At 38.5% G+C, this 16,835-nt stretch overlaps 1 protein-coding gene across 1 annotated transcript in view; it reads right to left on the bottom strand.

The window, feature by feature from the left end:
- The window catches only part of HERC2 (HECT and RLD domain containing E3 ubiquitin protein ligase 2), a 274,285-nt gene extending 259,113 nt beyond the window's left edge, over window positions 1–15,172 (bottom strand). The window contains exons 1-4 of the mRNA XM_047086559.1: window positions 15,111–15,172; window positions 14,882–14,921; window positions 14,377–14,479; window positions 2,401–2,515 (exon numbers count right to left, since the gene is read on the bottom strand). Of these exons, the coding sequence (XP_046942515.1) occupies window positions 2,401–2,515; window positions 14,377–14,448 (187 nt within the window). The 5' untranslated portion in view covers window positions 14,449–14,479; window positions 14,882–14,921; window positions 15,111–15,172. The remainder of the gene's footprint in view (window positions 1–2,400; window positions 2,516–14,376; window positions 14,480–14,881; window positions 14,922–15,110) is intronic.
- Between the last annotated feature and the right edge of the window lie 1,663 nt (window positions 15,173–16,835).

The following is a 16,835-nucleotide window of genomic DNA, read 5'->3' as shown; positions in this document are numbered from 1 at the left end:
AAATAATAAATACAAACAACCCCACATAGGGTGTTAATTAGAAACATTCACTTGAAAAAGTATGAGACCATAATCCAGCCTGTCTTTTGTGGGAGAATATCCCCAAAAATTAACAAAAAATTGTACTATATGGGAGGCAGCTTTCTTTCCTCAACAGTAGGACTAGCAAGTTCTACATCTGATTGCAAAAGAAAGTAATAAAGTTTATTCCAGGGGAAATAGAAATTATTTGAAGCCACTATTTCCCAGAAATAAGCCATGAAAGAATCAAACTTGACAACAATAAAAACCTATCCTAGCATGGCTGTTTGTGGAAGAAAGAAACTGATCCTTTCCCAAAGAAAGTAATCTTTGAAAATACAACAAGGAATACTGTGTATCTAAAGAACTTCTACTCTAATCTGTATTTTCCTCATAATCAGCTACAATACCATCAACATACATTGTCTTTTATTTTTTTTTTTCAATTTTTTTTAATGTTTATTTATTTTTGACAGAGAAAGAGACAGAGCATGAGCAGGGGAGGGGTAGAGAGAGAGGAAGACACAGAATCGAAAGCAGGCTCCAGGCTCTGAGCTGCCAGCACAGAGCCCGATGCGGGGCTCGAACCCACAGACCGCAAGATCATGACCTGAGCCGAAGTCAGACGCTCAACTGACTGAGCCACCCAGGTGCCCCATACATAGTCTTCTAAATGGAATTTGGTATAGATATAAACCTATCCGTGAAAAAAGTATTTTCTAACAATAAAAAGCACACATCAGGCCACACCTAAAATAGAAACTTTTACTGAATACCAAAAAAATGATCCCCCAAAAAACTATTCAATTGGGACCTACATTAAAAAAAAATTATGCTTTGCTTTCTAACTATATGACTTTCAAAAGAAGAAAACATATTCATCAAATATAATCAGAAATATACTTTGAATTTTTCCAAGTAAATAGTTTTTCTCAGAGCATCTTTTAGAATGAGTGTTTCATAAAAAAAAAAAAAATTGGGGGAAATATTGTTTAATTCATTAACAAAGACTGGAGGGGTGGGAAGAAGAGATGGGAAACTTTTTTTTAAACGTAATGAACCACTGAAACTATTAATAAATTACAGAGTGAAAGAGGCCAGACACAAAAGAACAAACTACTACATCATTCCATTTACATGAAGTTCTAGAACAGGCAAAACTAATCAACAGAAAGAAAGATCAGACCCATGTCTGCATCTAGAAAGTGGGGTCTGGGAGGGGCCAGGAAGGGGCACAAGGGAATTTTCTAAGTGGGAAGTAATGTTGAGAGAGGTTTAGATTACACAAGTTACATTTGTCAAAACTTGTGGAATAATAAAACATACGCATTTCATTATGCATATATTTTACTGAAAGAAAAAGCTAAACTGAACTCAATCAAGTAAATGATATGCATGAAGTAAGGGAGCCAGGTAAGATGCACCAATGGACAGAAGAATGGAGATCCACGGACCCCTGAGATAAACAAGTGAAGAGAAACACTTGCGGTAGGATCTGTGGGGTTTGCAACTGCTCACTATGTAGATATGTCAGTTGTTCTGGGTGTATGGAAATTTTCACAATGAAATGCCAGGAAAAAAAGAAAATTCTAGCTGTTGTAACCAAAAAAATATACCAATGTTTTCCAGTGTATTTTCAAATGGACACTATCTCAATTCATTCTACAAAGAGGGTAAGAACTACTTTCCAAAGTAATATTTTTATCCACCTTGATGGCTTTCAAATAGTGGGACTAAAAAACTTCAGCAACTTCAGCAGTAGATCTCAAGTGGGTTTTTGAGATTCTACAGGTCTGGGGTGGGTACAGGCATCCATTTCTTTTTAAAGACTCAAAAGTTTCTAAGCCATAGCCAAGGTCGAGAACAACTAAATGACGGAGTCTTGTTGACTTTTCATAACAACAGGCCTAAACAAGAGTGTTTGCTGGTATTTCTCTGCAAAAAATACAAGATACAATGAAATAAGGGGCCAAGTCCAGTCCACAGGCCAAAGGCTTACAAAAAGTATTTTATATATTCCCATAGAAGAGTCAGATAGGAAAAATTTCAGGAGTAATTGTATCTCCTCACTCTTATAATAATTACTATTTATAGTTTGACAAGACAAGATATATTGTAAAACTTAAAAGAAGAAATATTAACTGGGGAAGGACAGCAGAGCAAGGTAGCTTTGCAATGAAAAGACCTTCATTTACAAAGAACAATGAAATCCAGGTAGCTCATAATTAACTGTAATTTAGACAACAATCACCAAAGAGAAAACAAAATTTCAGAGTTATGTTCAGGTACTCATATTCCCATTGCACATTCCAAAATTTCTATAAACTACAATTTATAAAGGTCTTTATAAAATGAAAACTACTAGTGAAAGGTCCTTACCTTTTCTAGAAGGAAGCTCTCCATTCTGGTTTAATTCTGTCCCAGTATATACAATTTCTCCATCTTTAACCATTTCATTCCACAGGCCACAGAGCCCATCTCGTGTGAAAGCAAGCTGGTAACGATAAATAATAAACTTACAGAATGATCATACTCACAATGCAATTCTTAAAGAATTAGATGATTTTTTAAAAATTTTCATTTCCTCTTTTTTATTCAATCATCAACATTTAATAAAAATCATCCCAAAAAATATAGTTAAGTGAAAAAGGCACAGTGCATAACAGTATACATACCATGCTAACTTTTGCATAAGACACAAGAAAAAAGACACATACATACGCACTCTGGAAAGATAAACCAGAAACAAATAATAATAATTATCTACAGGGAGACAAGGAGAGGAACATGGGCAGTAGAGACGAATGAAAGATTTTGAATAAACTTTATATATTTTTACTTCTAAAACAGAGCAATGATTTTGATCTTCAAAAATTAAAATTCAACATAAAAAGGCAAAATCTACAACTGGTAACAAGCAAATTAACCTACGTTTATCACAAAGAAAAGCATCTCAGGGGCCTTTTCAATTATACATCATTAGTCAAATATACTCTAAGGGAAAAAATATCTTAAACTCTACTCATTGGTCTTATCAATAATCATAATATTGACTTTAATTAAAATCTTAAAACTACCTCATATATATTGTATGATACAGCACTGTTAACATAATAAAACGTGTTTACAGCAGTTATGTTAGTGTTACTAGATATGAATGTTTTAAGTATAAAAGAAATAAAATCAAGGACATTTTTAAGAACAAACTGAACTGGAAATCTCAATATGAATTTATATTTGAATATATGTGCTTCGTTTTGGAAAGGACCTAGAATCAATGATACTCTGAGAGCAATAAGTACTCCCAGCACCCATGTATCAGTTTTTAAATCTCACTTCCCACTGAACAAAATCTGGGCTCTTAGGAAAAATTCAAGGGTCAGGGCAACAAGATGAGCCTGGAATATTTTGTGTTTGCACCAAAAAAGCTGGTTAAGGACTTATGGGGAATCCACTGACCAAATTTAAAACAATTTTGAGCATCAAAATACATAACTGCAGTGGACTGCAAAAGTAAATAAAAACACATGAGTCCATGGTAATATTCAAAGAAAAAAAAACAAAAATAACTCTCACTTGTCAGTACTTAGGAGTCAGAAAAGGCTTCCCAGAGCAAGCAGCCAATGAGGGACAGGGGTGGACACCCAGAGAAGGCACCCATTGAAAACAGAAGCCCTCATATCATACACACAAGACACTTTACACTAAAACAGACACATCTGTTTGGCCATCTTTTTTTATTATTATTATTTTTAATGTTTATTTATTTTTTGAGAGAGAGAGACAGTGTGAGCAGGGTAGGGGCAGAGAGAGAGAGAGGGAGACACAGACTCTGAGGCAGGCCCCAAGCTCCAAGCTGTCAGCACAAAGAATGATGCAGGGCTCCAATTCACAAGCTGTGAGATCAGGACCTGAGCCGAAGTCAGATGCTTAACTGACTGAGCCACCCAGGCGTCCCTGTTTGGCCATCTTTTAAAGAAAAGCCAGGGCCTTTTTTTTTTTTTTTTTTTTTTTTACAAGTCCACTAACTCATTCCTTGTCATCATTCCAGCATGCACCACCCTCATGAAGCATCCACTATTTCCAGTCTCCAACTCTTTAAATGGAGCAAGAATTAAAGGGCACTTTGTGGGCAATCTCAGATTAGAATTCTTCCAGATTTTCAGGACCTTTTCCCCAATCCTTTAGAGTTCTCTTTTACCTAACCTGTACAAATAATATTTTCAGCATCTCACTTTTACCCAAGGCATGTGTGGTAAGCAAAAGTCTAAGCCCTCAAGATCCTCTTCCCCTAGTACATACATACCCTGTGTAATCCCCTCTGAGTTTGGGTGGGTACCCATGAATAAGATGGGACATCACACCTGTGACCAGGTTTTGTTTCCATCTATGGCAAACATGAAGGAACTTCTCACATATAATTAAAGTCCCACAACTGTTGATTTCTAGTTAATAAAAAAGAAGATTACCCTAGAGGCCCTACTTGATCAGGTGTAAGCCCTGAAGAGTGTGGGGCCATCCAGAAGAGACATTCTCTACAGCCATGAAGAGGCAAACTGCCATGAGCTGCCATGCAGACGGGCAGCATCTAGGAGCCCATGACTCAGTCCCCCAACTGCAACGAACTAAATTCTGACAAAGAGGACACCAATGAGAGCACACCATGGCCCACACCCTGATTTCATGCAGCCTATTAGACCCAAAGCAGAGGGCCCAGCTAAGCTGTGGCCAGACTCCTAACCCACAGAAACTCAGAGAGAGAATAAACATGAGTTGTTTTAAGGTGCTAAATTTGTGGCCAGTGACTTGTTATACAGCAAGAGAAAACCAATTCAGCATCCAACTTAGTTTTCATAGAAGCAACAGCTTTCTTTCAGCCCTCATATTTTATTTGTTCACCTCACTAACAAGATAACTGCCATAAACACACTTAGAATGAAAATATATGACTCTTGGGACGCCTGGATGGCTTAGTCGGTTAAGCTTCCAACTTCAACTCAGGTCATGATCTCGCGGTGAGTTCGAGCCCTGAATCAGGCTCTGTGCTGACAGTCCAGAGCCTGGAGCTGCTTCACATTCTGTGTCTCCCTCTCTCTCTGCTCCTCCCCTGCTCACACTGTATCTCTCTCAAAAAAAATAAATAAACATTTACAAAAATTAAAAGAAGAAAAAAAGATAAAAGTATCAACTGGCAAGGAGAAAAGGAAACTCCTTCCTAAAGAGTGAGCCACAAACATTCAGCGCCCCTGTTGTTTTAATAAGGGAAGGGAAAAGCCTGGCCCATCTACTCGTTTAGGTAAGAGGAGGGCAGCTAACACTGCCGGGGTTCAGTCCAGCTTCCACACAGCCACATAAGCCTGGGACGCAAACAGGAGCCAGATTAACCAGCCTCATGTGTGCCTCCAGCAGTTACACGGCATCTTTAGGTGGTCCAGGGAATAAATGATCATCATTTAAGGCGTAACTCACTATCAGTGCAATGGATAGAGACAGAAGAAGAAACTAGAAACAAAGAAAATAACTTTGGAGCCTTTTGCCAAGAGTCACCCCAAAAAAGGATGACAGCCTAAGCCAAGACAAGGAAAGTAAAGTACTTAAGACATTTCAGATCAAATGAGACAGATGAGACAAATGGAAAAAAAGGTAGGGATAGAATCAGAACGAGAGAGAACTAACTCAGTGTTAACCACTGAGATTTGCACTAACTATGAACATGAACACCGAGATCCTCTCTCCATGCACACATGCATACACTTATATGCACACTCACAGACACACAGACACACACACACACACACACACACACATACATACATACACACTGCAAATACAAATCCAGATGTTAACAGAGTGTTCAGGACTAGAGATCCAAATTTGAGAGTCATCAGCAAGTGTGATATAGGATCAGGACCTGGAGGAAATGCCAACGTCCAAGGAGAGAGAGTAACCAACATCCTCAACCCCAACTGCACACTGGGATTACCCACAAGGTGACTGCATCAATGTCTTTGGATGCAGTCCCAGTTGAATAACATTGGTGTTTAGAGCTTAGAGATACCAAGAAAAAAAAAAGAGAGAGAGACAGAGAGAGAGAGAGACAGAGAGAGAATGCACTTAAAAAGTAAGCCAAGGAAGGTCAGATAGAAACATAAAGTACATCTGTTTTAAGACATCAGGCAGCCAGGAATAGGAGGCCTGAGACCCAAGAGAGAAGTACAGCCCAAAGAACCTAAGTCTGCTTCCCCAAAAGGCACTTGCCAATTCTGTGAGCAGCACTAAGCCAATAGCTGAGCAGAGCTGCTGGGGGACAGGCTGCAGCCAGGGTCCTCATGGGGTAAAGGCCTAGTAAATAAACCTTGCTCTGAGCAAAACCTCGAAGGCCCACACACACGAGAAGTAGGGGTGAAGTGGGAGCAGATGGCATTCCTAGGGAAGAAGCCCAGTTTTGATTCATCTCAGTTCTCAACTTCTCTGCAGTGACCTGGGACTGCTAGTGCAACTGGACTGATAGATTCCCCTCCAGAGGAGGAAACTGTCACCCAGAGCCAGAGCCTCAAATCATCACAATAGTTTTTCATACACAGTTATCTGGAACTCAAACAAAAATAATAATGGATAAGGCAAGATAATGTGACAGAAAAATGGAAAAAAAATGTATAGAAGACAATAGAAACAGACCAAGAGCAGATGCAAAAAATAGAAATATAGACACAGACTGTCCTAAAAAGGAGAGCCTGGGCAATAAAGTCCTGACACTTTACTTGGCAAATGTCAGCCCAGGGCAGTGAGAGGCAGGGGAAAGGGGGACAAGGGAATACATGAAGCATAAGACACAGCACGTTACCACAGGGGTAAGCAAACTAAGGCCTAACCCACAAGCCAAATCTGGCCCACTACCTGATTTCATATGGCCCACAAACCAAAAATGGTTCTTACATTTTTCAATGGCTGAAAAATAGTCAAGGAAAATATTTTGTGACACACGAAAATTATTTCAAACTTCAGTATCAATAAAGCTTTAATGGAACCCAGACATACTTGTTATATATTATGTGTGGCATGACAATGGCAGAGGTAAGTAGTTGTTACAAAGAACACACGGCTCACAGAAATATTTACCATCTAGCCCTTTACAGAAAAAGGCCCTACTCCACAGTGAATAGCAGATACAGCAGGTTGTTGACTAGGCACATTCACTAGGCATGTGGGGCTCTTCTACTAGGTTTGCAAAAAGAAACCATCAACAATCCAAGGAGGGAAGAAAAAAGAAATAAATTAAAATACTAGTTCCTTTATCTCTCCTCGTCAAGATATGAATGTTCAGTCCATGGTGAGCTAGATCCTGCTCTCCCACCACCTTGTAGGCTGTGTCACTGGCTCCATGGTAGGCAGTTGGGAAGCCATAACCCACATGCTATTGGTGACATTATATCCAAGACTGCAGGGGAAGGGCAGCCCATGGGTATGCTGGGGTGCCAGCCCAGAGGGAAGGGAAGACGCAAAGAAACTATAAAGGAAGGAAAAAAAATGCCAAAACACTTGAAACTAAACATTTAAAATAGATGTACCTTACTAAATATAACTGCACTCAATAAAATCCATTTAAACAAAAACATGGAAATTCTAGAATCAAAAAAATACATTATCGATAATTAAGAACTCTGAATGAGATTAAAAGCAGATTAGGAAGGCCTATGCTGCTTCTGCCGCTGAAGGATTAACTTGTTTAGGAATTACCTCTCTGCTGTAATCAACTACAAAACCAGACAAAATACATCAAACAGCTGTTTTCAAACACTGGACAACAACAGCCCAGGGCTATGACCCCTGAGAAGGGCAACAAATGAAGCCCTACAAGTGCCCAAGCTTACTGCCTAGAAGCAGCTTCCAGGATGCAGCACAGGAAAGGGGAATCCAAATAGAGCCCAGAGGTCTTGCTGAATTGAGGAGACAGTTCAGCTATAAGTAGGTTAAAATGACAAGAATACAGGTGAAGGGGGAGCTGCAGAGAATGATCCCTAGAGATGGGCAGAGGGGACACTTTGAGTCTTGGGCTGAATACCGATAGTTGAAAAAATTATCAAGGCTAGGGAAAGAAGCTCTAGAAAGAAGTGGGCAGAATTCCCATGATTTCCAGTCTGAGAAAAGCCTATGTTTCTACCAAACAGAATGAAAAAAACACCCAACACAGCGAGCATTAGGAAGAGTCCTAAGGAGGGTATTGCCTTAGTAAGGCAGATAAATTAGCACATGACTAGAGGCTGTGCTACATCAGCCTGAACAAACCTGAGAATCAAGCTTTAAAAAAGTTAAGTTGATCCCAACTAACCTACATGCATGCCAGACAAACTAATGCTCTTAAAAAAAAAAAAAAAAAAAAAAATCCAGCACAGAATAATACAATATTTATAATGTCCAGCATTCAATAAAAAATAAATAAATAAAACAAAAGCCAGCACAGAATAACATAATACTTATAATGTCCTGGCATACAAAATGCTCCATAATCAAAGCAATCAATCAATGGAAACAACAGAAGCAATCAATAGAAATAAAGCTAGATGTGATAGAGATAATAGAATTAGCAGACAAGAACGTTAAAAGCATTATTATATAGATATGTCCATAGGCTCACAAATATGAAAATATGAACCTGATGACAAGTGAAATGGAAGATATAAAAAGGACCTGAATGGAACCCCAGATGAAATACAACACCTAAAGTGAAATTTTCGATGCGTATCATTAATACATTAGATACTGGCAGAACAGTTATACTATAATGTACCATGTCTAAGCTTACAGCAATTACATAATATGCTCTCTCCCTTTTAAAACCCATTTATTCCAGGCTCCACATATAACCAAGAGTCTTCATGCCCGTCTATAGTCATTAAGTCATCTAAAGATCCTTCTCTACTAGCTTCCTCAGGAAGAGCTCATGGGAACAATATTCGTTCATTGATAAAGTTGTGCCTTTTTTACCTGAAAAGTCAGTTTTACTAGAACATAACATCCTTGGCTCACATTTTCTTTTCTTAGAGGGTGCCATAAATGTGTTACTCAATCTTCTTCTGCAAAAAAGTCTTGTGGTCAATGTGTGATGGTAACCTTATTATATTCTCCTTATAAACATTATTAGTCTTTTCTAAGAACAGTTATTTTTTTTAAAAAAAGACTAACAATATGTATAAAGCTCTGATAAAATTAATCCAAAATACAGAGAAAAAGACAAATAACCAAATTCATCAATAAAAAAAAAGTGAGGTATGCTACCTATCCTATAGACAAGAAATTAATCAAAAGATACCATTAGGAATATTAAGTTACCTGTATTTACAAAATTCTTTTATTTCTACATCTCATCTGTCAACTGGAAAACCTGAGAATAGAATTTACCAAGATGATCACTTTTATGTTCTTTAAGGTACTGATATTTCCAAGCATAAAGTGACAGTATATACATGTAATAATTTTATGTTTATTTAATATTTAACTTATCTTTACTCATTTTAAATTGATGATTAGAAGAGACAAATGATTCGAGTTTAGTTACTAATATACTCAACAACTTTGATGGACCTCAAGGGCATTACACCATGAACAAAACCAATCTCAAAAGGTCACATTACCATATGACATTCTCAAAATGACAAAATTAAAAAGATGGAAAATGGACTAGTGATTGCCAGGGGTCAGAGATGGTGGGGTAAGGAGGGTGTGACTATACAGGAGCAAGAGGCAGATCTTTGTGGTATAATTACATGATTGGCAGAGAACTATATACACATTGTACCAATGTCAGTTTCCTGGTTTTGATACTGTACTATAGTTATATAAGATGTAACCACTGGGGGAGTCTGGGTGAAGAGTATACAGTGACGTCTCCACTTTCTTTGCAACTTCCTATGAGTCTATAATTACTTCAAAATAAAAAGTTAAAAAAAAATTGCATCATACATATCTAATTTCATGCTCTACTTCAAAGAACCCAAAAATAGAAACTGTAAGGAGATTAATCTGAGTACAGATTATGCAAGAAAAGGATAATACCATTCTTGGACCATGCTCAAAGACATACCCTTAGCCTTACATCAAGACTAGCAAATAAATGTGCATATATGATTTAAGAATAAAAAGCTCTTGGAGCACCTGGGTGTCTCAGTCAGTTAGGCATCCAACTCTTGATATCAGCTCAGGTCATCATCTCCGGGTTCATAGGATGGAGCCCTGCATAGGGCTCTGCACTGACAGTGTAGAGCCTGCTTGAGATTCTCTCTCTCCCTCTTGCTTTCTCTACCCCTCCCCCTTTTGCTATCTCTTGAATCAAATTTAGGAAAAAAAAAAAAAAGAATAAAAAGGTTTTAAGGTATCATATACCTTTAAAAAAAACTATTTTTTATAGTTCCTTTGCTTAATTGACTTTTCAGTTCACTGAGAAACTACCAATCACATCAAACAGGACTTTTACTTTAAATATAAAAAATGGTAACGGTAGTGATTATGTAGATAACATCTCTTAGCTCTGTATTTTATTGACTCTTCAAGAGAGTTGTGAAGAACTGCCGATTCAAAGTACTCCACACAACAATCAGAAAAGAGTATTGAAGGGGCACCTGGCTAGCTCAGTTGGTTAAGCATCCAACTTCAGCTCAGGTCATGATCTCGTGGTTTGTGGGTTCAAGCTCTGCATCAGGCTCTGTACTGACAGCTTAGAGCCTGGAGCCTGCTTCAGATTTTGTGTGTGTCTCTCTCTCTGCCCCTCCCCTACTTGGGCTCTGTCTCTCAAAAATAAATAAAATGTTAAAAAAAAATTTTTTTTTAATTCTAAAAGAAAAAAAAAGAAGAGTATCAAAAACATAAAAAGCAGGAGTGCCTGGTGGCTCAGTCAGTTAAGCGTCCGACTTCGGCTCAGGTCATGATCTCATGGTTAGTGAGTTCGGGCCTATGTCCGGCTCTGTGCTGACAGCTCAGAGCCTGGAGCCTGCTTCACATTCTATGTCTCCCCCTCTCTCTGCCCCTCCCCTGCTCACACTCTGTGTGTGTCTCTCTCTCAAAAATAAATAAACATTAAAAAAAAATTATAAAGAAAACGCAAAAAGCATTATATATGTAAAAGCCAGATATACGCCTGCCATACAATTGTCACTCCATTAGTGGCAGCTCATTGCAACATCCTAGGCCTGACACATTTAACAAGAAAGTCTAGGATCAGTGTCCATGCTTTTCATAATATACACATATTAAAAGTTTTCATAGCCTTTAAAAATTTTTCTTTTCTGGGGCGCCTGGGTGGCTCAGTCGGTTAAGCGTTCGACTTCAGCTCAGGTCATGATCTCACGGTCCGTGAGTTCGAGCCCCGCGTCAGGCTCTGGGCTGATGGCTCGGAGCCTGGAGCCTGCTTCCAGTTCTGTGTCTCCCTCTCTCTCTGCCCCTCCCCAGTTCATGCTCTGTCTCTCTCTGTCCCAAAAATAAAAATAAACTTTAAAAAAAAAAAAAAAAAAATTTTTCTTTTCTAAAGTTGCTAAAAACCTCAAGGACATTTCAAACAAAAATAGCTGTAGAAAATAGATTTGCTAAATCCTATGGTTAAGAAACATGTTTCTACCCCACATAATATTAATTAACCAGTTATCAATTTTGTTCCCAATACAAAGCTCTACCTAAGAAATGGGGCACTTCCCACTCCAGTTGGTAGAGAGGGTAAAACCTATCGGTACAAGGCTTGCATCTGCAATGTGTGTCTGCGGGAAGGATTCCAAAGAGTGAAACTATGTCTAAGTCATTTCTTAGGGTAAAACGACATTTATTCCTCACATATAGTAAGCAATGCTTGAGAAACTATATATAACCAAGGTCCATGATCACCTTTTTCATGATATTAAGTGGCTTCAATACCTAAAACACATTTTCCCTCTGGTGCACTCTCCAAAACATAGATCTCTTCACTTACTCCTGGGATAAGTTTGGATGGCTTTGACTAATATTTGAAATGTCTATGAAGGGCCAAACACCGTATGTTACATTAAATCAAAAGGAAAATAGTAAGCACTCTAAAGCATAAGCAGTGTTTCTTTTTAAGCATATCTGCCTGAATCATCATAGGCACTAAACTCAGCATTAAACTGGTTTTAGATCAAGATGTTAAAACTCACATTAAGCAGTTATTCAATAGTGATTAAAAAGAAAAGAAAAACTTCATGAGATAAAGTTCTTTACTTCAACAAGTTTTGCAAAATACAAAAACACTAATTCAAAAAACAAGCCTTAAAATCAGTTTCCCTGAATCTCAAGATTTCAGAAATAAGAAATTACTCATCTTACTTCCCACAACCCCACTTTTTAAAAAAATAACGAAAGAAAATGAACAGTAATTGCCAAATAAAAGGCAACATTGAAACAATAACAAACCAAAAGAGTCACTACTATGCCAATTCATAACCCAATTCTTTGTGCTTTAATCTAACATTATACCATTAATAACAATCCCAAAATCCACAACATAGTTCTAAGCACCTGGCTCTCATACCTACTAGGCCTCAACACTTTTTTTTTAATGTTTATTTATTTATTTTTGAGAGAGAAGAGAGCACGTGCATACGTGAGCGGGAAAAGGGCAGAGAGAGAGGGAAAGAAGAACCCCAAGCAGCCTCTGTGCTGCCAGCGCAGAGCCCAACACAAGGCTCAATCCCACAAACCATGAGATCATGACTTGAGACTCAACACTTAAGAAAAAAAAAAATTAAGAAAGGGCAATAACTGTTGGTGGGAATGCAAACTGGTGCAGCCACTCTGGAAAATAGCATGGAGATTTCTCAAAATGTTAGAAATAGAACTATCCTACAATCCAGCATCTGCACTAATAGGTATTTACCCAAAGTATACAAAAACAGATTCAAAGGGGTACATGCACCCCACTGTTTATAGCAGCATTATCAACAATAGTCACATTATGGAGACAACCCTAATGTCCCTGACTGATGAATACAGAATAGATAAAGAAAATGTGGTAGTGTATATATATGTATGTATACATCTATGTTATATGTGTGTGTGTGTACATACACACACACAAATACATAATACACAATGGAATATTACTAAGCCATCATAAAGAAAGAAATCTTGCACAGTGACATGGATCGAGGTAGAGTGTTATTATGTTAAGCAAAATAAGTCAGAGAAAAACAAATACCATATGATTTCACTCATGTGGAGTTAAAAAAACAAAACAGATGAACATATGGGAAGGGGGAATAAAGAGAGAAAAAAAGAAACAAACCATTAAAGACTGTTAAAGATAGAGAACTGAGGGGAGGGAGGTCGGTGGGGGATGGGCTAGATGGGTGATGGGTACTAAGGAAGACATTTGTTATGATGAGCACTGGATGTTGTATGTAAGTGATGAATCACTGAATTCTACTCCTGAAACCTATGCTGCACTGTATGTTAACTAACTAGAATTTAAATAAAAATTTTAAAAGAAAAAAAAAAAAAAAGGAAGGGCAATAATACTTCAAGTATCCATGATCAAGTGCTTACAGAATATATGACTCTTGATAAACTGTGCAAGATCATACTGAAAAAGGTAGATTACTTGATAAATAGTTAAAACAGTTAACCTCAGGAAAGAGAAAGAAAACCCATATATACTACAAAATATTTCAGACACTTCTTTTTCCTGTTAATATGGAGTTAACAAAAGTAGTTTTTACAAACCATTTACAAAGAAAACTAACTTGTGGCAAAAAAAAAAAAAAAGTCTACAGAAACATTACTGCTATTATTTATTTGACAATGTCTGGACAAGCTTGCAATTACATTATTAAATCAAAACATTAGAAAGTCTAAGGCCAACATTTTGTTTCCACACATTCTTTATGTGAAAACCTGAGCACTTCCTATTAATACGACCAGTCACAAATACTAAACAAACAGCTCAAATGAACTCTTGTCTCTCCAGGAACACAAACACAGGGTCCTGTGAGTCTCTGCAGGACATAATAAATTACTACATGTCACTTCCCCTCCTATCTGAACATCGCAAAAACTATCACTAAATATCACCAAGGTATACTTAATAACACAGACCTCTTAAAAATAGTAATAGGAAAAATGTTTTCATAATCAGATCTCAAGTTTCTTGCACTTACACATAACTTCAATTAAAATGTAGCCACAGTCTATAAAAACTGATACAATAAAGGTACATTTTAAATTATAGGAAATAAACCTGCTTCTCTACCATGGCGAGATCTGATCTGCATCCTCTTACTTATCCCATATAAAGCTTTAAACAGAAAATTAAATATGGAGGCAGAAACACACTAAGAAAAAGGCATGTGGAAACCCCACCTGTATATCTGTTTTCAACCATTTGGAGTCAAGTCGAGTCTGGGCAACCAAACAGAAAGAATCAGAGGGCATCTTTCCTCCAGCTTCCTCCCAGTTGTTAGTCCTGCAAGTAAAATAAATATGTTGGAACACCTAAAGCTTTTCAGAATTGTACAAAGACCCTCCCACAAGGTTTAATGCGGGGGGGAAAAAAAACACAGAAAGATGGGAGAAGAGAACCGTTGGGGGAGGGGAAGGAAAGGAAGAGAAAGGAAGAGAAAGATGGAGAGACAGGAAGGAGGAGGAGGAACGAAAAAGCCTACTTCCAATATAGGTAAAAGCCACACACGGAATTCGCCTGGTTTCTGTACTACGTCGTCAAGACATTGAGAATGGACGGTCACAGGAGACCAAATCACAATGTCATCCCCTTCCCTTAAATCCAAAAGGTAAACACAGGACAGACAGGAAGCCCACATTTCAACGACAAATGACAGTAGCATGCATCTGCCTCTTTATTCCGTACCAGTAAGTGGTGCGTGAAACAAATTAATCAAAAGTCACGTCTGCAGAAAAATCCAAAAGAATAATCACTTTGAAATGGAAAGCCCAAGACGCGCGCCGCGGGCGGTCCGCGCAGGCCCAGGTCCGGCAGCCGCGCCAACGCCCGCCGCGCCCTAGCTCGACCGTGCCCTGGGTCCCGACCCGCGCCGCCCCAGCGGCTCGCCGCCCTCTCCGCCCCCGGGGACGAGGACCTGACGCGCTAAGGCCCTGCCGCCACACTTCGGCGGCGTGCGGACACAGCCTCCAAGAAGCCGCTGGCTCCGCCGGCGCTGGTGATCCCTATGCCTCTTTCGACCGGAGGGGCGGGCCGATACGGACTACCGCCCCCGCGCCCAGCCAATCACAGAGAGTCTACGAGGCAGGCCCAGCCAATGGAAAACAGGAGCCCACTCGCCCTTCCTCCCATCTCTCCTGCTTCCTTCAACCCTGTTCATCTTCCTCCGAGGGGTTCACCCCTTGCGGTCAGGGCCAACCGCAAGCGCCGGGGGGCGGGATTTCCGCTGCACGCACACACTCCTGTCCCCGGCTTAGCACTGCGTTCCGAACCACCTGTGGGCGGGGTAGGACTTAACGGAGATTGGGTTGCACCGAGCTACAAGGGTATGTGCCGTGGGCACCTGTACAGGTGAGAACACAGAGCGGGAGGCTGTCTTGAGTCTGTAAGAGCCTCCTGCTGTCCCACTGAAAGCAACTAAAATCCTAGGCAGAATTCAAGGAGCAGGGGAATCGGAGAAGGGAATCAGTACCACTGAACCAGTGGCCAAAAAACATATCTTTAAACTTTTTTTAAATAATTGAATTCCTACAAAGTATGTTCTCTAACCATAATAGAATTAAACTACAAGTCGGTTAAAGATAACATGAAGATCTCCAAACACTTGGGAATTAAACAATATACTTCTAAGTAATCCACAGGTCAAAGAAGAAATCTCAAGGGAAATAGAACTGTTTGAATTGAATAAAAATTAAAATATAATGTCACAATTTGTGGGATGTAGCTAAAACAGTGATGAATGTGAAATTTATAACATTAGCTGCTTTTCTTAGAAAAGAAGAAAGGTCTAAAATCAAGGATCTAAACTTACACTTCAAGAAACTAGGAAAAGAAAAGCAATATACATCCAAAACAGGAGGAAGGAGGAAATAATACAGGAGTAGAAATAAATTAAATTGAAAATAGAAAAACAACAGAGAAAGTAATTGAAACTAAAAGTTGTTCCTTTGAAAAGATAAAAGATAAATATCTATAAGACTGCCAATAAAGAGAGAGAGAGAGAGAGAGAGAAAGAGAGAGAAAACATACAGGTTACCAATATCAGGAATACAAGAGAAGATACCAGTAAAGACCCCACAGACTTCAACAGGATAGTAAGGTAGGGGTACCTAGTTGGCTCAGTCAGTAGAACATGTGACTCTTGATCTTGGAGTTGTAAGTTCGAGCCCCATGCTGAGTGTAGAGATTACTTAAAAATAAAATCTTCAAAAATGAAAGTAAGAAAATACTAGGAAAATTCTATACATACAAATTTGACAATTTATATGAAATGGACTAATTCCAAGAAAGTTATACGCTGCCAAAACAAAATAGATAACCTGAACAGGACTATACCTATTTTCAACATTGAATTCACAGTTTAAAAACCTTCCAAAATAGAAATCTCCAGGCCCCGATTGTTTCATTGATAGATTCTGCTTCTACTAGATATTTAATAAAGAAGTAGAAACAGTTCTACATAAACTCTCCCAAAAAATTGAAGAAGAGGAAAAATTTTCATTCGATACCCACAGTATTACCCTGATAACAAAACCAGAAAAAGACATTGGAAGAAAACTTAAAACCAAAATCCTTCATGAACATTAGGTATAATAATTCTTAGCCAAGGTTTTTGTAAATGGATTCCAGCAACATTAGAAAG

The sequence above is a fragment of the Lynx rufus genome, unplaced genomic scaffold (genome assembly GCF_022079265.1).
Source record: "Lynx rufus isolate CCGP_SWC_20201006 ecotype Redwood Valley unplaced genomic scaffold, mLynRuf1.p SCAF_21, whole genome shotgun sequence".
In the NCBI taxonomy this organism is placed as follows: domain Eukaryota; kingdom Metazoa; phylum Chordata; class Mammalia; order Carnivora; family Felidae; genus Lynx; species Lynx rufus.
Note: the sequence above shows the minus strand (reverse complement) of the source record. Positions and strands in the feature narration are given on the sequence as shown.